We start from the raw sequence: 21959 nt of genomic DNA on the forward strand, positions 1-21959 counted from the left end.
TCGCGAGCAGGGAAAATGTAATGATGTTGGGTGCAGCATGGTTGGGATGGGAGCGGTGGTCTACCTCTGTCTGCATATCAGACCTCTGATCTTCCCACAGGCTCTCCAATCTCACCCAGAGTGGGAGGCCATGAGCTCACCCGTCTGAGATTTCCTAGTATCACAGCATTACCAGTCTATGAGGCTGAACCTCGCTCCCTCTCCCCCTCCCCCTGCCCCCATTCTACTACATGTACTGTGGCCCATTGCACACACAGGAACGAGGCAGGAGGTCTGTGTTCTGTCAGCAGAAAGATAAAAGTCAGATATCCTCAGGGTCTGAGAGCACCACAGGTTTGCGCACAGTGAGGACAAGGTTGAAGGGAAGGAGTGACCAGGTTCAGAGGAAGGAGAGAGACCAGGTGTCTGGAAAGGGGGGAATAAGGGATCAGGAAAGGCAGGGTTTAAGAATAAGAGGGGATATGGGGTTTGAGCTGCTGGACTAAGAGACTCCCTAGACCTCAAATCTGGAGGCTATGAGGGCATCCCTGCTCCTCTGGCTTTGTTGGACACTGGCTGCCGCTACCTGTCTAGCATCCTCCAGGTCCTCCTCAGGCTCGTCCTCAACCCCATCCTGGTCCTCCTCCTCTTATGATGAGGCCGCTTCTTCAATCTCCTCCACCATGTTGCACCATTGCTGTGTCGGGTTGTGGAGGACACAGTGTGCGACTACTATCAGCGCGACCCTCTGGAAGCTGTATTGGGGAGCCCCGCCAGAGCAGTCCAGACAGTGGAACCGTATCTTCAGAAGGCCTATGCACCGCTCGATCATGTTTGTGGTGGCAGAGTAGGCCTCATTGTAGCTGCTCTCCCCCTCTGGCCACCGCACTGGCGTCATTAGTCATGACTTTAGTTGGTAACCCTCACCCCCCCACTAGCAAACCCTTCAGCTGAGGGTGACCCTCAAAGTGAAACTTACACTAAATGCCCCTGTAATCAAGATAATTGAAAATGACCTGTTTTAAATGGTGCAGGAGGCAATTGTGTGCGTTGTATCCTGATAATTCCTGAAAGAGATAGATATCCCAGTCACTTTCCAAGTTAGTATCGTTTACTTTGTGGGGTAAAAGAGAGAATGGTTGGTGAATTTATTTGCCTTCGAGAATATCATATTGTCAGCATCTTATGAAAAACATCCAGTGTGACAAATAAGACTCCAACGATACTTTACACAATAACTGCTGTGTTTATATGGCTTGGAACAAATTATTATGTTTGTGCAATAAAAGGGGATTTAAAAAGCCAATGTTGCTGAATACATTCATGAAAGCTCAGGATTTGAAATATTTCTAATTACAGTATATATAAATATTATAATTGAAAGTGCAAGTTAGGTAGCACTCAAGTTTGCATTTATGAAACCCAGTTTCTGTGCCATTAGATTTTCTAAAAATCAATGGATTCTTCTGAAGTGTTCCTTATGGTATTTATTCAAATTTGACATTTGTAACGCACAACATACTTTTTTGAACATTATGTAAATTAAAAGAGATTATGATGAAAAGAAAGAAATACTTAGACATGAATTACAAAACGACTTATAAATTATTGCAAATTCTGTGTCAAATGCTACCAAATCCAAGATTAATATAGATATGTAGATTTTTTTTAAAATGGAGTTCCCAAAGTGTTTTCTTTCCTTTGTTTTAAAGGTGAGCCAGTTGTACAAATCTATCAGATATTTAAATTAAACCCAGGTGCACTGTTTCATTGTTTCTGAATGTCAAGCAGTTGATTAAAACTCATCAAAGAATGGAAATCCTTTTAATATGCATCCATCTGTCATCTATAATTAAAGTGTCCACTTGTATGCTCTTCCCCAGTCACACTTGAATTTTGCAATAATCATTTTCAGAAATTATAAACTTGGAATATGCAGCACTCAGCTCGCATCTCAAGGAAGAAATTTAACCCCAAATGTTAGGAGATGAAAGATGCAATCATTTGAAACTTGGGGGGGCGCATGCCTCTCTTTTTTGACTTGACTTGATTTATTATTGTCACATGTATTGGTATACAGTGAAAAGTCTTGTTTCCTGCGCACTATACAGACAAAGCGTACCGTTCCTGGAGAAAGGAGAGTGCAAAATGTAGTGTTACAGTCATAGCTAGGATGTAGAGGAAGATCAACTTAATAGTGCACTGTTAGTTGATAAGAGTTAGCATAGAGTTTGAGAAGCATAGAACGAGAGTAAAATGTAAAATTGGAGGGTATGCTGGGCACAACTTGCAAGAAGTCGTCACCAAGCTCCAGTGCCATCTTGAATCAAATGGTTTATATCCTATATCACAACTCATTTAAAATGCTTAAAGTTTCAACATGACATCCTTGAGAAATGGTACAAATACGGCAATTTATCCTGGGATTTCATAACAGACATTAGAAGTTAAAGAAAAATACCGTTAACAGATTCAGAAATACATGGCATACAAATGATCTGTAATAATTTAAATATTCAGCACTTAAACAAGTGAATGAATTAGATGGGTTTCAAATCATTAAACACAGTAATGTTGCATGATAAAGGATACCCCATGCTGCTGATGTTTCATAACAATTTCTTGTTGGTTGTCATTGTCTCCTGTAACTGAAATGAAATTATTCTCTTAAGTTTCTGCACTTTCCATGAAATATCAGAACATTCTGCAAGAAATTTATTTTTGTCTGAATTGCTACCTCTGAATCCCCACCATCAAAATCCTGGGAATCAACATTGGCCAGAAGCTTAACTGGACCAGACATGTGGGGATCCAGAAATGTTAATGCCATTAAATATCAAGGGAAGCTAAATTATCTTTTGTTGGGTATGATCTTTTCCTAATACTTGAGTAGCATGAAACTTGCCACTATCAACCCAAGCCTGAATGTTGTTCAGGTCTTGTTACATGGAGGCATGGATTTCTTCATTCCCTGAGGAGTTTCAAATGGAACTAAATGCTGCAATAATCAGTGAGTATTCCCACTTCTGACCTTATGATAAAGCAGCTGTAGACGGTTGAGCTTTGAACAGTGTTCTGAAGAACTCCCGCAATGATGCCCTGGGGCTTAGAAGGTTAACCTCCAGCAATCACAACCACCTTCTTTTATGTTGATCTTTCTAAAAACTGAGGAGAGTTCTCCCCTTAATTTGATGAGGGCTCCTTGATCTCAAGCTCTGTCAAATGCTACCTTGATGACAAGGGCAGTCACTCTCACCTCAACTCTGGAATTCAACCCTTTGGTTCTTGTTTGGAACAAGGTGGTAATTAAATCTTTACCTGAATGCTCCTGGTGAACCCAAACTGAATTTTGCTGACCAGATTACTGCTGAGTAATTGCTGCTTGATAGCACTGTAAATTTCTTTGCTAATGATTGAAAGTAGAATGATTTGACAATAATTGACTAGATTGGGTTTTTCTTTTGCTTTTAGTGAACAGAACATGCCTGGACAATTTTGAATATTGTTGCAAAGATGCTTGTGTTGTCATGGAACAGTGAAGTGAACAACATGGGTAGCTCTGGAGCACAAGTCTTCAGCAATAAAACCAGGATGTTGTCAGAATACATGGCCTCTGCAGTATCCAATGCACTCAGCCATTTATGGATATCACATGGAATGCATCAAATTTGTTCAAAGTGGGCACCTGTGATATTGGGAATCTCAGTAGGAGGCCAAGATGAATCATTCTGTTTTTGCATAGCCTGCTCTGGTTGAAATAATCCAGCATCACATCCTTCACCATAATTATAATTTCCCACCCTTGACAATATTCCAATGAATCTATGCTGTATATGGTCTATAGATTTAATGTCCTTTCTAGAATGGTGCATACAAAACTGCATGTAGTATGCTAATTGTGGCTCAACCATTGCCACCTTCAAATTTTTCATCATCTTCTAACTCTTGGGTCCCATGAATGCTAGAAGATAAAATGTAAATTTAAATCTGAGTTTGATGGATATTTGATATCCAAAGGGAAATGGGGTTAAGTTACAGATCAGCCATGATCTCATTGAACCGCGGAATAAGCCTGAGGGGTTAAATAGCCTACTCGTGATCCTGTGTTCTTCTACACAAAATCCATAGGCAAGATCCTTTCAGTGCCCTCCAACACTGACTCCCCCAGAGCAGGTCAAGTATCTGTTCTTAAATGTAATTTTCTGAGGTCCATACTTCTTTCCTAGCCGACACAACACCAAGGAAGCTCATCTTGCCAATGCAAAGGCTGGTATGCTTCAACTCATTTGGCATACCAACCATTATAGACACACTGGCTTCCAATGGAGCTCAGTGGAACTCATGTTGTAGTGCGTCCTGGCTTTCGCAGGCTTGGCGGGCCGAAGGGCCTGTTCCTTTGCTGTACTGTCCTTTGTTTTATTTGCCTTTTAAGTGGTCGATCTTGAAAATAAATGGATTAGCCCCTGTGTTTAAAGGGAAACATGCCCTACAAATGTGTTCAGCATTTTCCTGGTTATGTTACCAACAGTGATTTCTATATTCTTTATCTGTAAATTTCTTTAAAGGTTGAATTCTTTCGGCATCATAGCTGATAAAATATAGCAGGTGCAGAAAAAATACCAGTAGGTATCTGAAGAATCACTTGAAGAATTTTGAAGCATATTTCTTAGACTGCACCTTTTATTCTAAATATTGTGATGTGGATTTTTGAGAGTATGTAGCATTGTTTTTTTTTCTGAATGGTGAAACATGCATTTTGAAATATAATTCATGGAAATAGCTGAAGATGCGATGCCGAGCGATGATTGATGTGCTGAAAAATTTAGGTGTCACTTTTATTTTGCTGTAATCACCAATATTTCATTGTTCAATATTTTAATGCACTTTATTGCATATGTTTCACATTTTGTGTCACCATATATAATATATATAAGTGTATATTTCTTCCAAGATTCTGTTTTAATTCCCCACAACAGAAAACAATTATTTGTAAGTTAAATGTGTTCATAAAATGTATTATTATGCAAAGCATTTTTGCCATCTTTATTGTTTCCTAAATCTCATTTTTTATTTTTGTCATTTGCTATCTTATTAAATATTCAATTTGTTTTCATTACACTGATAATTAATCTAAGTCCATTATGCAACAAGGATTAATTGCTGTAGAAATGTTAACTAATATCCTGATGAGTTTGACTTCCAAAATGTTGTGCCTATACATTTTTGCATCGAGCAGACCTTGAACTTTTTGTCCCTATTTGAATCAGTACCTCAGACATTTCTGCATTGCCTTCTGACAGATGCTTACCAAATCACTGTGAACATGGAGGAAGATGCACGCAAACCTGGGATAGCTTTAAATGCAACTGTGAGGGAACAGGATATTCTGGGGCAACCTGTCACAACTGTGAGTAGATGACCTATTTTTACCCGTTGCAATTCTCTGTTGATACAGGTGCATGAAGTTTGCTATGCTAGTGTAAAAGTCATTGAGGTCATGAAAATACAATTATCTTTCATGTCAAACCATGACTAAGGAAACCCCTAACGTTTTATAGGAAAGGAAGAAACTACAAATTATTAACAACCATGTTCTTTAAATACAAGGAAACTATTCTAAAAGTAAATAATTTAAAATATAATTAGCTTTTAAAATACCCCTCTTACCACATAAGGAATTCTAATTGACTAACCATTATGAACTGCAGACTGAAGAGGACACATACTGAAATGATGTGAGCTGTCTTGAGTCTTCCTGACCATTACTATTCTGAATTGAGATTCACTTAAGGGTTAGTACCACCCTAGAGTGCTTGACAAAGCTTTTCACTGGTGTTTGTATGAGTTCAGTGTGCATGATTTTATCTGCTATGATGTGAGACATATTACAAAGCCATACTTCTCAGAATGAGCTTCAGTATAATATCATAGCCCAGCAACCTTGCAAGCACTCATGGCACATGGTTCAGTCACTGATAAAATGGTATTAGACAATTTTAGAGTTGGTATTAAGTGTGCTTTTGAAAGAATTCTCAATCTATTCTTTGAAAATGTGTTAAAATTTAAAATTGACAAAGAGCATAAAAGATGTTGAGAACTTACAATTCAATTGAGGAATTCACGTAATGTAGACTAATCAACTTTTTGCTATGCAATGAACCTAGAACTGAATAAAATTCTATGTCAGTAGAGTTAATATATATTAGTTGCTTCACAGTTGGTTTGCAAAATTAGTCAATAACATATATGATTTTTATTAAGTGGAATCTTTGAAATGTAAACTTGAAACAAACATTAATTTGAGTTGCATTCAGTTTCCGATCCCATATTTGAGTGTTAAACTGCATTATTGGGTACAAAGAATTGCATTTACTATCCATTCATTTCAGAAATATCAAAAGCAATTCCTTCATTCTCAAGCAAGTTCGATTGTAAAATAAAAACAGAAAATGCTGGAAAAACCCAGATCTGACGGCATCTCCGGAGCGAGAAACAGTTAATGTTTTGAGTCTGCTTCAGAGCTACATGCAACTAAAGTTGGTCCATGAGAAAGCACAGGGGGCGGAATTGTACGCTGCTCCCAGAGGACCTTAATTGAGTGGGAGGCCAAAAATTAGCTTCCCAACGGTGGGATGAATTTATGCAATTTAAGTTCAGGGACGTTTCTAAGGCGTGTCAAGCTTCCTGACAGCAAGTGGTGGGAAGTACATTTGCATGAATCTGCATGTCATACATGCAGATTAAAAGTTCCCCTTCCAAATTAAGTTATCAGTGAGCAAGCAATACATGCCTTTAGAATTAAGCTTGCATATTAAAAACTAGTGTGCAGCAGGTGAGGTAATCCACTTACTGGAGTAGGAGTGAGTAGCCAGCCACTCTATTTTTCCTCTTTGGGTTCTATTGTTCAGTTAGGCAAGGTGGGGCAAGAAGGTGGCTGAGGCAGGGAGGGAGTTGAAGGCAGGAACACAATCATGGAGGGAAGACAAAGGTGCAGTGATGTTGGAGGGAGGTAAGAGCCTTGCATGTTGAGTGTGACGTTTTGGTTTCCAGACAGGGAAAAGTGGGAAAGAGATGGTCCTAAAGGACGGGGTTGGTGCTGTCTACAGTGAGGTCTTAGGGGTTGAACTGAAGGTACTGGGCAGCAGATGTGAATGAGTGGGGATGATGGGATGCCATAGGGTGGCAGGGCCAGGATTATGGTTGGTTAGTGGATGGTCTCACTGGGGTGTCACGGAAAAGGCCAAACAAGTGGCATAAATAATGGGAAGGGTCAGAGTCAGGGTGGTCATGGGGATGCTAACCGTTGTAGGCTCACTGTGGCGGAAGGTATATAGAGTGTGATGATTATGTGTTCAAGGATAATGGTGGGAGGGGCTGGTTTTGAGGGTAATAGAGGGCTCTTCATCACAGCACAGTTGTTCTCTACACATGAATACTCACGGAGGGAGGAGGCTCTTTTTGGGAGTGGAGTTAAAGGTGAGCACAATTAGACGACTAAAGAGACACCATGGAATCATGCTCAGCTCTCTATTGTGAAGCCCACATAGCAACGGGTTTGCTCTTTGACTCATGGGTCACATAACATTGAGATCCCAGCTAGATCGGGAGTTGCAATAATGTCTGCACTGAGCTTATGAACAAGGAGCAGAAGTAGGCCATTCAACCCCTTGAGCCTGCTCCACCATTTAATAGGATCGTGGCTGATCAGATAGTAACCTGCATTCTACCGACCCTAAATAACCTATACTCCCTTGTATACCAAGAATCTATCCACCTCTGCTTTAAAAATATTCAGTGACTCTGCTTTCACCATCTTTTCAGGAAGAGAGTACCAAAGACTCACAACCCTCAGAGTTTAAAAAATTGCCTCATCTCTATTTTAAATGGGTGGCTAATTTTGGTGATCAATACTGTACACAATACTCCAAATGTGGTCTCATCAGTGCCCTGTACAATTGAAGCATAACCTCCCTACTTTTGCAATCAATCTCCCTTGCAATTAATGGGATCCTTCTATTAGCTTTCCCAGTTACTTGCTGTACCTGCATACTAGTCTTTTGCGATTCATGCACTGGAGAGGTCCCTTTCCAACTCTGAGCCCTGCAATCTCTGACCATTTAGATAATAGCTTTTACAAAGGGTCATCTGGACTCAACGTCAGCTCTTTTCTCTCCTTACAGATGCTGCCAGACCTGCTGAGATTTTCCAGCGTTTTCTCTTTTGGTTTCCGATTCCAGCATCCGCAATAATTTGCTTTTATCATTTAGATAATATGCTTATTTTGTATTTTTCTTGCCAAAATGGACAATTTCACATTTTTCCACATTGTACTCCATTTGCCAAATCTTTGCCCACTCTCTTAACCTATCTATAATGCTTTGTAGCCTCCTTATGTCCTCTTCATAACTTAGTTTCCTACCAATCTTTGTGTCATCAGCAAATTTGGCAACCATTCCTTCAATTCCTTCCTCCAAGTCATTTATATCAATTGTAAACAGTTGAGGTCCCAGCACTGATCCCTGTGGCACACTGCTAATTGAAGGGCAATTCAGGTTCTCCAAGGCAAGTGGGTCAGGGCTGTGGGGGAAATGATGTGAGGGAGGGGAGCAGGGGTTCGGGGATGGTTTTGGGGGGGGGGGGGGGGGTCAACAACAATGTACCGGTTTAGTACCCCAAGGGTATTAAGTAGATGATCATGGCTGTTAATGGGATGGGTGGCATGTCTTTGATGACAAGGCAAAGGTCTCCTGAATATGTCATGAGGGTGATAGAGAGAAGCTCAATAACTTATGAGGGAGCAGGTGCAAAAATGGCTTTCATTACCCCGGACAATGCTGCAGTCTTCATGCACATGGATGTAGGAATGGGAGGAGAAATCATCTGCGGTCTTCTAGGATGGATTTCCCCATGGTGGACTAGGGAGTGAGCGGGGGAAAACCGATGCTTGCTACAGGGTTGAAATACTCAGGGTCAGAGGGACTGTTTGTAAGATTGGATCACTGCAATTTGATCACAAATGACCACGGGCATGCATGATGTTGGCTCCAGACAACCTGCATTTCTAGCAGCTGCAGTCCAGCTGAGAAGGAAGCGATGGGGGTGTCAGCACCCTGCCCAGCCAATGTAAGGTTCTTCACACATGCATATCTAATGAGCTAATCAGCATGAGATCACATATAGTTTCATTGTGTATTGGAGATGTGATATGCAAGACAGAATTTGGTTAAAAATGAATACAGCTTTATTAATGGTGTGTGAACTCTTCCATTGCTGCTGCTTATCTTTCTGTTTGCGTGCTAGATTTGTTACATCATTTCCAGTCCATACATTAATACAGCAGAGCTCCAGTGAACCAGTAGGAATAAATACAAATACATAACGTTTCCTTCTCCCTTAAATTGAATGTCCTCAAACAAGTTCAAAACCATTTCAACATGAACAGTAGTCAATAAGTCAGCCTCTATTGATAAGTCAGACGGTCAGGAGATCATCGCTTTTGGAACAATTGTCGTTGAATCTCTGGTGCCTTTGTCTTTCCACTGACATCATTGGTGGTTTGTTTAACCAGCATTAACATATGAACTAGAGGTTATCTCTGCATCAGAACAGAAGATGAAGTGTTGCTTTTCTCATTGGTGTCTGGTAATGTTGAGGTTGGAGGAAGGTTCAAGTCAGGACTTTGTAATCCTGTCCTGAAATTTTAACAGGCTCCAAATTTGGCAGATCTTTTCTTCCAGCCAATAATTGATCTGCATGTCTCCTCCAGGTAATGTCATCTTTGGTCTGGACAGTGTAAGAGACAGGTCCAGTCTGCACAAGCTCAGTGGCAGGAACCCATGTCTCCCCTATGGAGTTCTGAGCCCCTTGTCATTGGTGGAAAATTGTGTATTGCCTTGCTTTCCCACAATTCCATTTGCGCTTGTTGTGGCTGTCGCATTATCTCCTTCATTTTCGAAGATTTTAAAAGATTAAATGCAGAATACAGCTGCCTATTTTTCATGAGTAAAGCAGGAGAAGTCTTGGTTGTGGGATGTGTGCTAGATAGACCAGCAAGAATTTGTTAAGGCGTTTGCTTCGTGACCTTTCTTCCTTGATTACTTTCAAAGTGTCTTTTAGGGCTTGGAAGAAGTGTTCTGCTAGTCCATTAGTGATACGGTGGGGAAATAATGTGTTGAATACCGTTTTCTTGTAGGAAGTTCTCAAATTCCTGCGAGACAAGTTGAGTCCGTTTTCACTTGCCAGCTGTTCAGGAAATCCAAAGCAACTAAATACTTCTCCTAGCCTCTTAATAGTCTTCATAGATGAGGTCTATTAGAATCATAGAACCCCACAGTGCAATAGGCCATTCGGCCCATCAAGTCTGCACCATATCTCTGAAAGAGCATCCCACCCAGGTCCACTCCACCCTATCCCCATAACCCTGCACATTTACCTTGGTCAATCCACCTAACCTGCACATCTTTGGACCATGGGAGGAAATTGGAGCACCCGGAGGAAACCATGCAGACACGGGGAGAACATACAAACTCCACACAGACAGTCACCAGAATTGAACCCAGGTCTGGCGTTATGACGCAGTGGTGCTAACTGCTGTGCCACCCATCATTTCTGGTGCATGCAGTAATGCAGCAGAGTTCTAGTGAGTCAATTGGAATAAATAAAAATACGTAACAGAAATCACTCGCATTTCCACTCCCGTCTTTCAATTTATACTCCAGATTAGAAGATTCTGCCCCCGAGCTTCCAACTTCCCCTAATGAAGCAAATGACAGCAGCTCTACCCGAAGAAATTGAGCTGCCCAAAAAGACTTCTTGTTCTGAAGTTCAAGTAAGATCATCCAATTTGGACCTGAGAAAGAGTAAGTCAGTGTACTTTCTAATTGGTGAAAATCTAGAAATATTGACAATCCAAAGAGTCTCAGGGTCCTTTTGCATCATTCATTAAAATGTCACAAGCTGGTACAAAAAATAACTAAAGAGGCGAATGGAGTGCTGGGCTTTATAGCTGAGGGACTAGAATATAAGGGGGTAAGAGGTTAGGCTACAGCGATGCAAAACTCTGGTTAGATCATACCTTCACTACGCTTCAGGAAGCAAAGTGGTGGACATGCCTCTGTCTGCGTCAATGGGGATGGAGTGGAAATGGTCGAGAGCTTCAAGTTTCTCGGTGTCCAGATCACCAACAAGCTGCCCTGGTCCCTCCACGTTGATGCTGTAGTTAAGAAAACCCACCAGCGCCTCGACTTTCTCAGGAGGTTAAGGAAATTTGGTATGTCTGCTACGACTCTCACCAACGGTTACAGATGCACCATGGAAAGAGGCATTTCTAGATGTATCACACCTTGGTATGGCTCCTGCTCTGCCCAAGACGGGCGGCACGGTAGCACAGTGGTTAGCACTGCTGCTTCACAGCTCCAGGGACCTGGGTTCGATTCCCGGCTTGAGTCACTGTCTGTGTGGAGTTTGCACATTCTCCTCGTGTCTGCGTGGGTTTCCTCCGGGTGCTCCGGTTTCCTCCCACAGTCCAAAGATGTGCGGGTTAGGTTGATTGGCCATGCTAAAAACTGCCCTTAGTGTCCTGAGATGCGTAGGTTAGAGGGATTAGTGGTTAGATGTGTGGGGATATGGGGGTAGGGCATGGGTGGGATTGTGGTCAGTGCAGACTCGATGGGCCGAACGGCCTCTTTCTGTACTGTTGGGTTTCTATGATTTCTATGATTCTAAGACCACAATAAACTACAAAGGGTTGTGAACAAAGCCGAGTCCACCATGCAAAGCAGCCTCCCATTCATTGACTCCATCTACAATTACCCCCACCTCAGAAAAGCAGCCAGCATAATCAAGGACCCCACACACCCTGGACATACTCTCTTCCACCTTCTTCCATTGGAAAAAATATACAAAAGTCTGAGGTCACATACCAACCAATTCAAGAACAGTTTCATCCCCGCTACCATCAAACTTTTGAATGGATCTATCTTATATTAAGTTGATCTTTCTCTACACCCTAGCTATGACTGTTACACTACATTCTGAACCCTCTCCTTTCTTTCTCTATGAACGGTATGCTTTGTCTGTATAATGTGCAAGAAACAATACTTTTCACTGTATTCCAATACATGTGACAATAATAAATCAAATCAGATCAAAAACTTGAAGTACTTTGTTCAGTTCTGGGCACCACATCTCAGTGAGGACACATTGGCCTTCGAGTGAGTGCAGTGTAGATTTACCAGAATGAAACCTGGACAAATTACTAGGAGAGGTAAGCCAAACTTTAGAGTTGTATTCCCTGGAATTCAGAAAATTAAGCAGTGAATAAGTTTTCAAATATTAACGGGAGCTGTGAGCTGTTGGAGAGAAACTATTTCAACTGGTTGGAGAATCTAAGACAAGGAGGCATTGCCTGAAAAGTAGGACCAAATCTTTCAGACCAGCAACAATAACTTCTATTTATATAGCACTTCGATGTAATGAAACATTCCAAGGCCCTTCACAGGAGCATTATATAACAAAGCACAACACCAAGCCACGTAAAGAGATAGTAAGTCAGATGATCAAAAACTTAATCAAAGAGGTAAGTGAAGGAGTGTTCTGAAGGAGGAAACTGAAGTAATGAGACTGAGCAGAGGGGGATTCTAGAGATTGGAATCTAGGCAACTGAAGTGGCAGCTATCAATGGTGGAGCAATTATGAATGGCAACACACAAGAGGCCAGAATTAGAGAAATGGCAATGTCTTGGAAGATTGTGGGTCTGGTGGAACTTAGAGGTAGGGAAGGGCAGGGCCATGGAGGGATTTGAAAACCAGGATGAGGATGTTACTATCAAGACATTGCTAGATTGGGAGCCAATGTAGGTCAACAAGCACGGGGTGATAGGGAAATTGATTTGTTGTGAGTTAAGATATGAGCAGCAGACATTTGGATGACCTCAAGTTTATGGAAGATAGAATGTGTAAGAGAAGATAGCAGTGTGTGGAATAGTTGAGTCTAGGGCAGCTAAGACATGGTTGAGATTTCAGCAGCAGATAAACTGAGACAGTGAAGAAGTTGAGTGATGTTATAGAGGTGGAAATAGGCAGACTTAGAGATGGCATGAAAATGAGGTTGGAAGCTCAGCTCAGGATCATGTGTGATGCAAAGGTTGCAAACAGAGTGGCTTAATCTCAGACTGTTGCCAGGGAGAGGGATGTTGTTTGGTAATTAGGGAACAGAGTTTGGAATGAGGGCTAACTGAAAACAGTGGCTTCCATCTGTCCAATATTAATTGGAGGACATTTTTGCTTATCCACTACGACATGTTGGACAAGCAGCCTGATGCTTTAGCAATGGTGAAGAAGTGTGGAGAGGTGGTGAGGAGGTGGAATTGGGTGCTGTCAATGTATATGTGAAACTGAGCTTTTGGGTGATATCACTAAGAGGCAGCATGTAGCTCAGAATAAGAGAAGGGAATGGATTCATCCTTAGGGGACACATGGGTAACCATCAGGGAACAAGAAGGGAAGACATTGCAAGCACTTATTTGGCTACAATTAGCGAAATGGAAATGGAACCACATGAGAGCAGTTCCACCTTGCTGGACAACAGTGGAGAGGCATTGGAGGAGAATGGTGTGGTCAACTGTGTCAAAGGATGAAGAGCAAAAGTTTACTTTTGTCACAGTCACATAAAATGTAATTTGTGAAGTGAAATTTTACGTACATACATGATAGAAATTTGGAACTTTCTTCCAGAAATGGGAGTTGTTGATAAATCTATTGTTAATTTTAAACCTGAGATTTGTAGACCTTTGATAACCTAAGGTATTAAGCAACATGGGGCAAAATTGAGTCATAGAGACCTGCAGCATGGAAACAGGACCTTTGGCCCAACTCATCCATGCCAACCAGGCTTCCTGAACTGAACTAGTTCCATTTGCCTGTTTGGCCCATACCCCTCTAAACCTTTCCTATCCAAGGTCTATAGAGTTAGGTCACAGATCAGGAATTGTCTCATTAAATGGTGGAACATGCATGAGGAACTAAATTGTCTATTCCTATTCCTATTCCGACGTTCCTTCATCCTAGTCCAGTCAGGATCCAGCATTATACTGGAAGTTGGTTTGTTGGGAGATACAAGACACAGATGAGTGGAATTAGGTCCATGAACTTTCAAGTAGTTCCTTTATCTGATTTGCGCCAAATCACTCTATAAATGGAGCCACTCTGCCTTGTTCACAAATATCTAGATTTTTGACAAGTCGAATTTGGAAGTTAAAAGTTCCAATGAAAGTTACACACATCCAATAAAATATTTTTTTTCCTGTTTTTGTGCACAGTGGCACCTATTTGACGTACACAAAAGATGACATTTGAACTTGTACATCTATTTTACGTGGTTGTGTTTGTATTCATGCTTGTGCACCTATTCTGCGGTGGTTTGTTGGCTAAGTACATTTATGATGTTCACGGAAATTGTATTTATGGTGATTAAACAGTAGGTAAGTTCAGCAACGCAGTGTTCTGAGTAGAGACATGCACTTTAAGAGACCATGTCATTATCACAAAATTCATCTCATTTCCCTGGTTTCTTCACAGCTATATGTCTTCATTATGGTCATATCTGTAAACTTTCAGCAACACGGTAACCTCTTCTCCGTGTAGACTTTCAGTGAATATGATTTAGAATAATGAAACTAGCAAAAGCGATACTTACAAAACTAGGAGAATGACAAACTGTATTTTATACTCAAATCTTGCTTTGTGGGGTAATGACAGTTGTACTGCAGAATTGTGAAAATGATATTATGAAAGACATATTCTGATGAATATTATATTCAGAAGCACTGAATACTTTTTCAATAAAATAGGCTTTGGCACAAAAATGAAGGATTAGTCAGGGTACACCAGTGATGCACTTTAATGCATCACAAAGGTTTGTTGTTTGAAACAGCAGGATAAAATGGCTTGTGTTGTTGCATTCCCTTCCTAAAGTAACAGCAGGCTATCAAATATTGCACTTTCCTTCAGGCAATGTTTCACACCAGGAACGTTCATTATCACAGCCTCACATTGTTATTGTGTTGAGCTATTAAAATTAGATAGATAGAACAGAGATTGCTGTCAATATATTTTACTGTTAGTTTTGCACTGTTGATAGTTTGTTTCAATATTTGTGTACAAATTCTACTGGAATCGGGCTCCAATATGTTCTGACCATAGGCCTCAATGAAATCTTCCTTCCGAGCCCTTTGACATTACATCATGGTGTTACATGTGATGTAACCAATGCTGCTTGCTGGTTCAGAACTTGAGCACTGTTGATAAAAGAGACATATGGTCAAAGCTTTTGATTTGGCATTCATCAGGACAGAATCGCAAGAATACCAAATCTCAATTTCTACTGCATAGGTAGAGGGTTCTGATTGGTTGCCAAGTGGACTCTGATTGATAGAGGCATTGCCATGGGAATGAACAAATTGATAGAGGCATTGCCATGGGGATAAACAAAGGAACAGACTCTCCTCCACACATGTTTAGTTGAAAATGTGCAAACTTGGTCTTTGTGTTTACAAAAGACAGAGTCCTGTGTGCGACTAAGTGAGCCACACTGTGAGCCCGACTATAATCTTAAATTGGATGTTAGTGTAATTCTTTGCACAATCAGGATTGCTTAGTGAGTGTTGTCCAATCATGGAATCATATCTAATGTTGGGCACTGTTCTGAGTTTTGCAAATGTGGGAAATACAGTCAGTACTTTGCTTGTTGTTCCTTTTGAGGTTTGGTATTCTTGCGATTAGGTCCTGGTGATTGCAAGATGAAAAGCTTCACCAGCATGCCTCTTTTTACAGCAATACTCAAACCAATGTCTGGTACAGCATTTCCTTTCCTGGAAAAGTGATGGAAGTTGTGTTTCACAAACCCAAGCATTTTCAACCCCTTGGCGACTGCAGATTGACTTTGTACATCACACTATAAATTATTTTGGATGTGGGTTCCGAAGTAATGACATTCTTTAGTAATCTCAAAGGGAGAATCATGCATTGCGTAGATGGGTACTGATGGACATCAAGTACTGCTGATTCACATTATGTTACATTTCTCTACATTAAATTTATTTCCCCATATATTGGCCCATTTGACAAGGTTTTGTAAATCTCCCTGGAGGCTTGTGCTGAAGAGTTGAAGATTTGTACAACAGAACTTGCCATGTTTCTTGCCAATGTGTTCCAGTATATATACAACACTGGCATCTACTCAGCAAAGTTGAAAATTGCCGAGGTATGCTCTGCCCATAAAAGCAGAACAAGTCCATTCTGGTCTATTATTGCCCCATCAGCCTATTCTTGATTATCAATTGTGTTGAAAGGTGTCATCAACATACTATGAAGTGACAGTTACTGAACAGAAGCCTGCTCACCAATGCTCAGTTTGAGTTCTGCCAGGACCACTCGGCTTCAGACAACATTCCAGGCGTTGACCAGAAATGACAAAAGGGTTGAATTCCAGAGGTGAAATGAGAATGACTGCCCTTAACATCAAGACACTACTTCATCAAGTGAGACCTGACTAAAGTTGAAGCCAATGGGAGTTGCAGTGAAGATTCTTCAGTGGCTGGAATTATATCTCGCACAAAATAAGGTGATTGTATTTGTTGTGGGCTAATTCTTTCAACCCCAGGGTATCACTGCAGGAGTTCCTAGGCTAACCAGTCTTCAGCTGCTTCATCAATGACCTGCCTTCCATTGGGCTATTCTAGTTGCAACACTGGTATCTACTGAGCAAAGTTGAAAATTGCTGAGCAACACTCAACCATAAAAAGCAGAGCAAGTCCATTCTAGAAAATTATTGCCCCATCAGCCTATTCTCGATGAGTAAAATGATGGAAGGTCGGGATGTTTACTGATGCTCGTACAATGTTCAGCTCCATTTGCAACTTCTGAGATAAGGAAACTGTGTTTGCAGGCAACATATCAGGGCAACTTTCAGGAATTGGCAATAAATGCTGGCCATGCCAATGGCACTCATGCTTTAATAAAATGTTTTTTATTCATTCGTGGGACATGGGGCATTGCTGGCTGGTCAGCATTTATTGCTCATATCTAATTGCCAAGGGCAGTTGAGAGTCAACCACATTGCTGTGGCTCTGGAGTCACATGTAAACCAGACCAGGTAAGGATGGCAGATTTCCTTCCCTAAAGGACATTAGTGAACCAGATGGCTTTTTCCGACAATCGACAATGGTTTCATGGTCATCAGTAGATTCTTAATTCCAGATTTTTTCAATTGAATTCAAATTTCACCATCTGCTGTGTCGGGATTCTAACCCGGGTCCCCAGAACATTAGCTGAGTTTCTGGATTAATGGTCTAGCAATAATACCATGAGGCCATTGCCTTCCCTCAAAGTGTGAATTAGAAAAGGTTTGGGCTGGTAAGTGGCAAGTAACATTTGCATCACACAAAAGTGGTAGCAATGACTATCTTGACCAAGAGGGAACCTAAATACCTGCCTTGACATTCAGTGGCATTACAATCATTAAATCCCTGACTATCAATATTCTGGGGGGTCAATATTGTGGGCGGCACGGTGGCACAATGGTTAGCACTGCTGCCTCACAGTGCCAGGGACCTGGGTTTAATTCCCAGCTTGGGTCACTGTCTGTGCGGAGTTTGCACATCCTCCCCATGTCTGCATGGGTTTCCTCCGGGTGCTCTGGTTTTCTCCCACAATCTGAAAGACGTGCTGGTTAGGTGCATTGACCCAAACAGGTGCCGCCGGAGTGTGGCAACTAGGGGAATTTCACAGTAACATCATTGCAGTGTTAATGTAAGCCTTACTTGTGACCAATAAATAAATTTTAACTTTTACATTGACGAGAAACGTAACCAGACCATAAATACCAGGGATGAGCGATTAATGCTGGCATAGCCAACGCTGCCCACATCTGATGAATGTATAAAAAAATACTGTGGCTACAAGAGCAGGTCAGAGTCTGGAGATTATATGATGAATGATAGCCTCAGCTCTTGACTCCATAAAGCCTGTCCACCACCTACAAAGTACAAGGAAGGATTGTGATAGAATACTCTCCATTTGCCTGGATGACTGACGCTCCAACAACACTGAAGAAACTTGCCACCATCCATTACAAAGTAGCCTGCTTGATTAGCACCCGATACACCACCTTTAACATTCCACTCCCTCCATCGCTGGCAAACCTAGCTGCAGTGTGCATCAAGATGCACTACAGCAATACACCAGGGCCCCTTCGTCATCACCTTCCAAATCTGCAAACTCTAACAGGGCAGCAGATGCAAGGCATCATCAAATGTAGGAAACCTACATTTTGCACACTATTCTGACTTCGATTTATGGTGCCATTTCCTTATCATCAAAATCCAAGATCTGCTTATCTAACAGCAGTGTGGGTTTCCTTCACCATACAGACTTTAGCAATTCAGGAAAGTGGCTCACCATCAGCATCTCAAGGGCAATTAGGGAGAAGCAATAAATACTTGCCTAACCACCAAAGCTGCATATGCAGCTGAAATTATGCTCTTCGGAAATATTTATCTTCCATTAAATAAATTCTGCAAGAACAGCTCTGTACCAACGAACTATCAGGATGCCCTCTTCCTATTGCTTCTTGAGGCAGAGGAATAAATGTTGAATATTTATCTGAGTGAGGGAAACCCTTTTGCACATTCCTATACCAGTGTAATGTTACCACAGGTGCCAACACCATCAAGAAAAATAACTGCCTTGTTGTTTTTATCAAAAATAATTAAAATAGAATGAGAATAGATAGCCCATTGAGGATCAGTGGAGAAACTTGAGGTTCAGTCATGCAACAGAAATTCCGCTGAAGGTGATGACGATCAGTCTAAATGATTTTGCATCAAGGCAGTTTTTTGACGGATGCCAGATGAAATTTCAGCATAGCACTGATGTGACAAGAAGTCCTTAGAGGACCTTGAAACTGAACATTTTTCTTAAGAGGAAACAAAAACAATATCTATCATTGTTTTCAAGCCAGCAGATGAATCTCAATTACAAGCAACAGGTGTTCTGTTCATAATATTCCCTATATCTAATAACCTGGAGAAAATTACATCCAGGGACCCAGAAATGACAGAGCACCTTTATTAAAGAGGATCTCTGTTTCTATGTGTCACAATATAGAAGTTCAGAACTACTGGATTGACTTTTGCTGTTAAGTTACCCCAATGTTTCCTTTTATTTGTTCGACTAGTGTTTGTTTTTCTTCCATTTCCAACCAAATAATTATTAACTGAACATTGATAAATAGATGCGTTCTTCAGCAGTAACACTAGTAGAATGAAAGAAGAGAAAGTATGAAAGCACATTTTAGAATAGGGTGTATATGTTTTGATGCTTTGACTGTTTTAAATTTCCATTTCTATGTGTGTGCATTAGATTATGTGCACCTAAATAATCATAAGTGTGAGAAATGATGGTGTTGAGAACATTGTGCTACCATGAAATGCATCAATCTGCTGTCGCAGTGGCATAAGGAACTCAGAAAATCATGGAATTAATATTAACTTTATCTGCTTGGGTGGTTTACCAGTGGAACCTGCTGAAAATGGAACCCACCTAATTTTGAATTTAATTCCTATTGAAATCAGTGGAAATGTGAGTCCTATAATGGGCAAGTGATCTGCTCCATGTTTGGAGCCCAAATAGTGAAGATCAAAATTAGCCCCCACAAACCATGTCTTTGAATTTTCCAAGGTACCTGGCCTTTTGGAAAGATGGTGATTTTTCTGGCTTACTTTAAAAATGCTTCTCTGCTGAAAATGTGCCGCATACACCTTTTTACTTGAGTTGTGCATCAGTGACACTCACCTTTTAGCAGAAGCCTTATTAAGCATGTTTGCAGCATTTTAATGAAAGCCTTTAACCTCTTTCTTTCTTATGTTTGGGAGAAGTCCTTGAAAGCAACACTTGTGTCCTTGGTTAACATGTCTGAGGTCACAATTTAAGGGGATAGCGTGACAATATTTTTAATGTCTTATTAACAATTTAATGGCAATTCATCCAGTCAGCACTTAAAACATTCAGCTAATGTTAAAGACTTCTAGGATTAGATAACGAAAGACATGTTTACATAATGAGAGGACCATTTTCCTCATTGTTACCAACATTACCAAAATAATACCAAAAATTCCACCAATTATTTCTGCGAACCCTGTTGTACCTACCTGAAGAACCTTGAAGTACTGGATCCACAGGCTCCATGCCAGCATGGATCCAGTCAGTAATCTGTGTCATCTACTGTAAAGACGCTTGCAATCAACCCCACATCACAGGGGTTGCACTGTCAGCAACAAGCACACCAACACACAACCCTCAGCAAACATTTAATACGAAGCCTTTGGCAGAGAAAACCACTCCAATGAGTAACACGCTGAGAGGAGGTGGTTTCCAGCCAAACAAGGAAGGCTCACTCGTGGTGACCGGATGTTTGGGAAAAAAAGGTTCATTTGAAAGGGAGCCATGAAGCTGAAGAGGTCAGGGGATTTGGGGAGGAAGCTCCAGAGAGTGGGACCCAAGTGTTTAAAGGCATGACCATCAACAGTCAGCAGAGTACACAAAGACTGAAATTGAAGGTGTTAGCACTCAAGTACTTTGGCTCTAGCTCTTTCTGCTTTAGAGTAGGCATTAATTGCAAATTGCTACCCACGTATGTAGAACTGAAGATGAGTGGGTAGTGTAAGCAGTTTCAACTTTTTTTCTGCTGCGGAAAACATCAGTGTGATCACAATTCGGTTTCCCAAAATATCAGATCACAGAATCACAGAATATTACAGTGCCGAAGAGGCACTTCGGCCCATTGAGGGTCTGCACCAACACATAAAAGGCCCTGACCTGCCCACCTAATCCCAGAGATCTCTGATGCTTCCTAGCAGGTACCTTACTCCTCCTCACCTATGCCCTGCAAATCACCCACAACTGCTGCCACAAGCTCACTGAAAACCTGTGGATACATACAGTTTTTCTATGCGTTTCAAATTTAGAGAAAGCCCTAACCTACTGTGAGGTTCTGTCTTGTCCTGTCCCCTGAGCCAAACTGGTGGCTAGTTGTTTCATTACTACAAATACAAGAATTTGACGAATGTTAAAGAAGATGACATCTTTCAACAGGACTCAAAGGTGTAATATTAGCAAAGTTTGATATTTTTCTGGTTTTGTGTGAGGAAATGGGAGAGAAGAAATGCATGTTATAGGAACAGAATACTAGCCCATAACTTGGAGGGAGGTCTGCTCCTTCAAATTCTCTTCCTGCACTCTCTTATAGGCAGGGTTGTCCAAGATGGTCATCTGTGGGAGAGTAAGGACGTGTAATTTGTGAGGTCTCTGCCTGTTGAAAAGATGCTGAGACTAGTCAAGATGGAGGCAATTAGCGGCCAGTGCAATAAAGCGCAAGCATATCCCAGAGTCCATGACAGCCACCTGCAGATGGCTGGGAGGCAACTCCTAAGATGTCTGAAATGTCTACGGAGGCATTCACTGACCTGTGTGCTCTATTCAATGACAACCATTGGCCCCCATTGATTCGAAGGGAGCCCAATGCTGGTGGCTTTAAAAGTCACTGCAGCACTGAACTTTTACACCAGTGGCTCCTTCCAGGGTGCCACAAGGGACAGGTATGGCATCTCGCAGGCAGTCAGTCACACATTGCAGTATAAGAAAGGTAACAAATGCCCTGTCCAAAAGGGCTGGAGAGTTTCTTCTCTTCGATTTCGGCATTAAGCCCCGGCCACCAAAAATACCGTCTGACCATCTCCTTCATCCTTATGATGCTACAGTGGCCTTCGTGTAATTGGTTTAATACATGTTTCCTTCATAATGGTGGAATGATGAGACTCATTCCCGAGAGGAGACAACCTACCTGTACGGATAGTTCAAATCCTTGGGTGGAACATGACTTTAACTCAGGGTTTGCTCCTGATGTCTTGCCACGAAGCACCATG

The 21959-nt window shown here is 41.3% G+C and overlaps 1 protein-coding gene across 1 annotated transcript in view; it reads left to right on the forward strand.

The window, feature by feature from the left end:
- Positions 1-21959, forward strand: part of LOC144508500 (contactin-associated protein-like 2) — a 1535312-nt gene that overhangs the window by 706227 nt on the left and 807126 nt on the right. The window contains exon 12 of the mRNA XM_078236477.1: positions 5280-5386. Within this exon, the coding sequence (XP_078092603.1) occupies positions 5280-5386 (107 nt within the window). The remainder of the gene's footprint in view (positions 1-5279; positions 5387-21959) is intronic.

This window comes from Mustelus asterias, chromosome 2 (assembly GCF_964213995.1).
Source record: "Mustelus asterias chromosome 2, sMusAst1.hap1.1, whole genome shotgun sequence".
In the NCBI taxonomy this organism is placed as follows: Eukaryota; Metazoa; Chordata; class Chondrichthyes; order Carcharhiniformes; family Triakidae; genus Mustelus; species Mustelus asterias.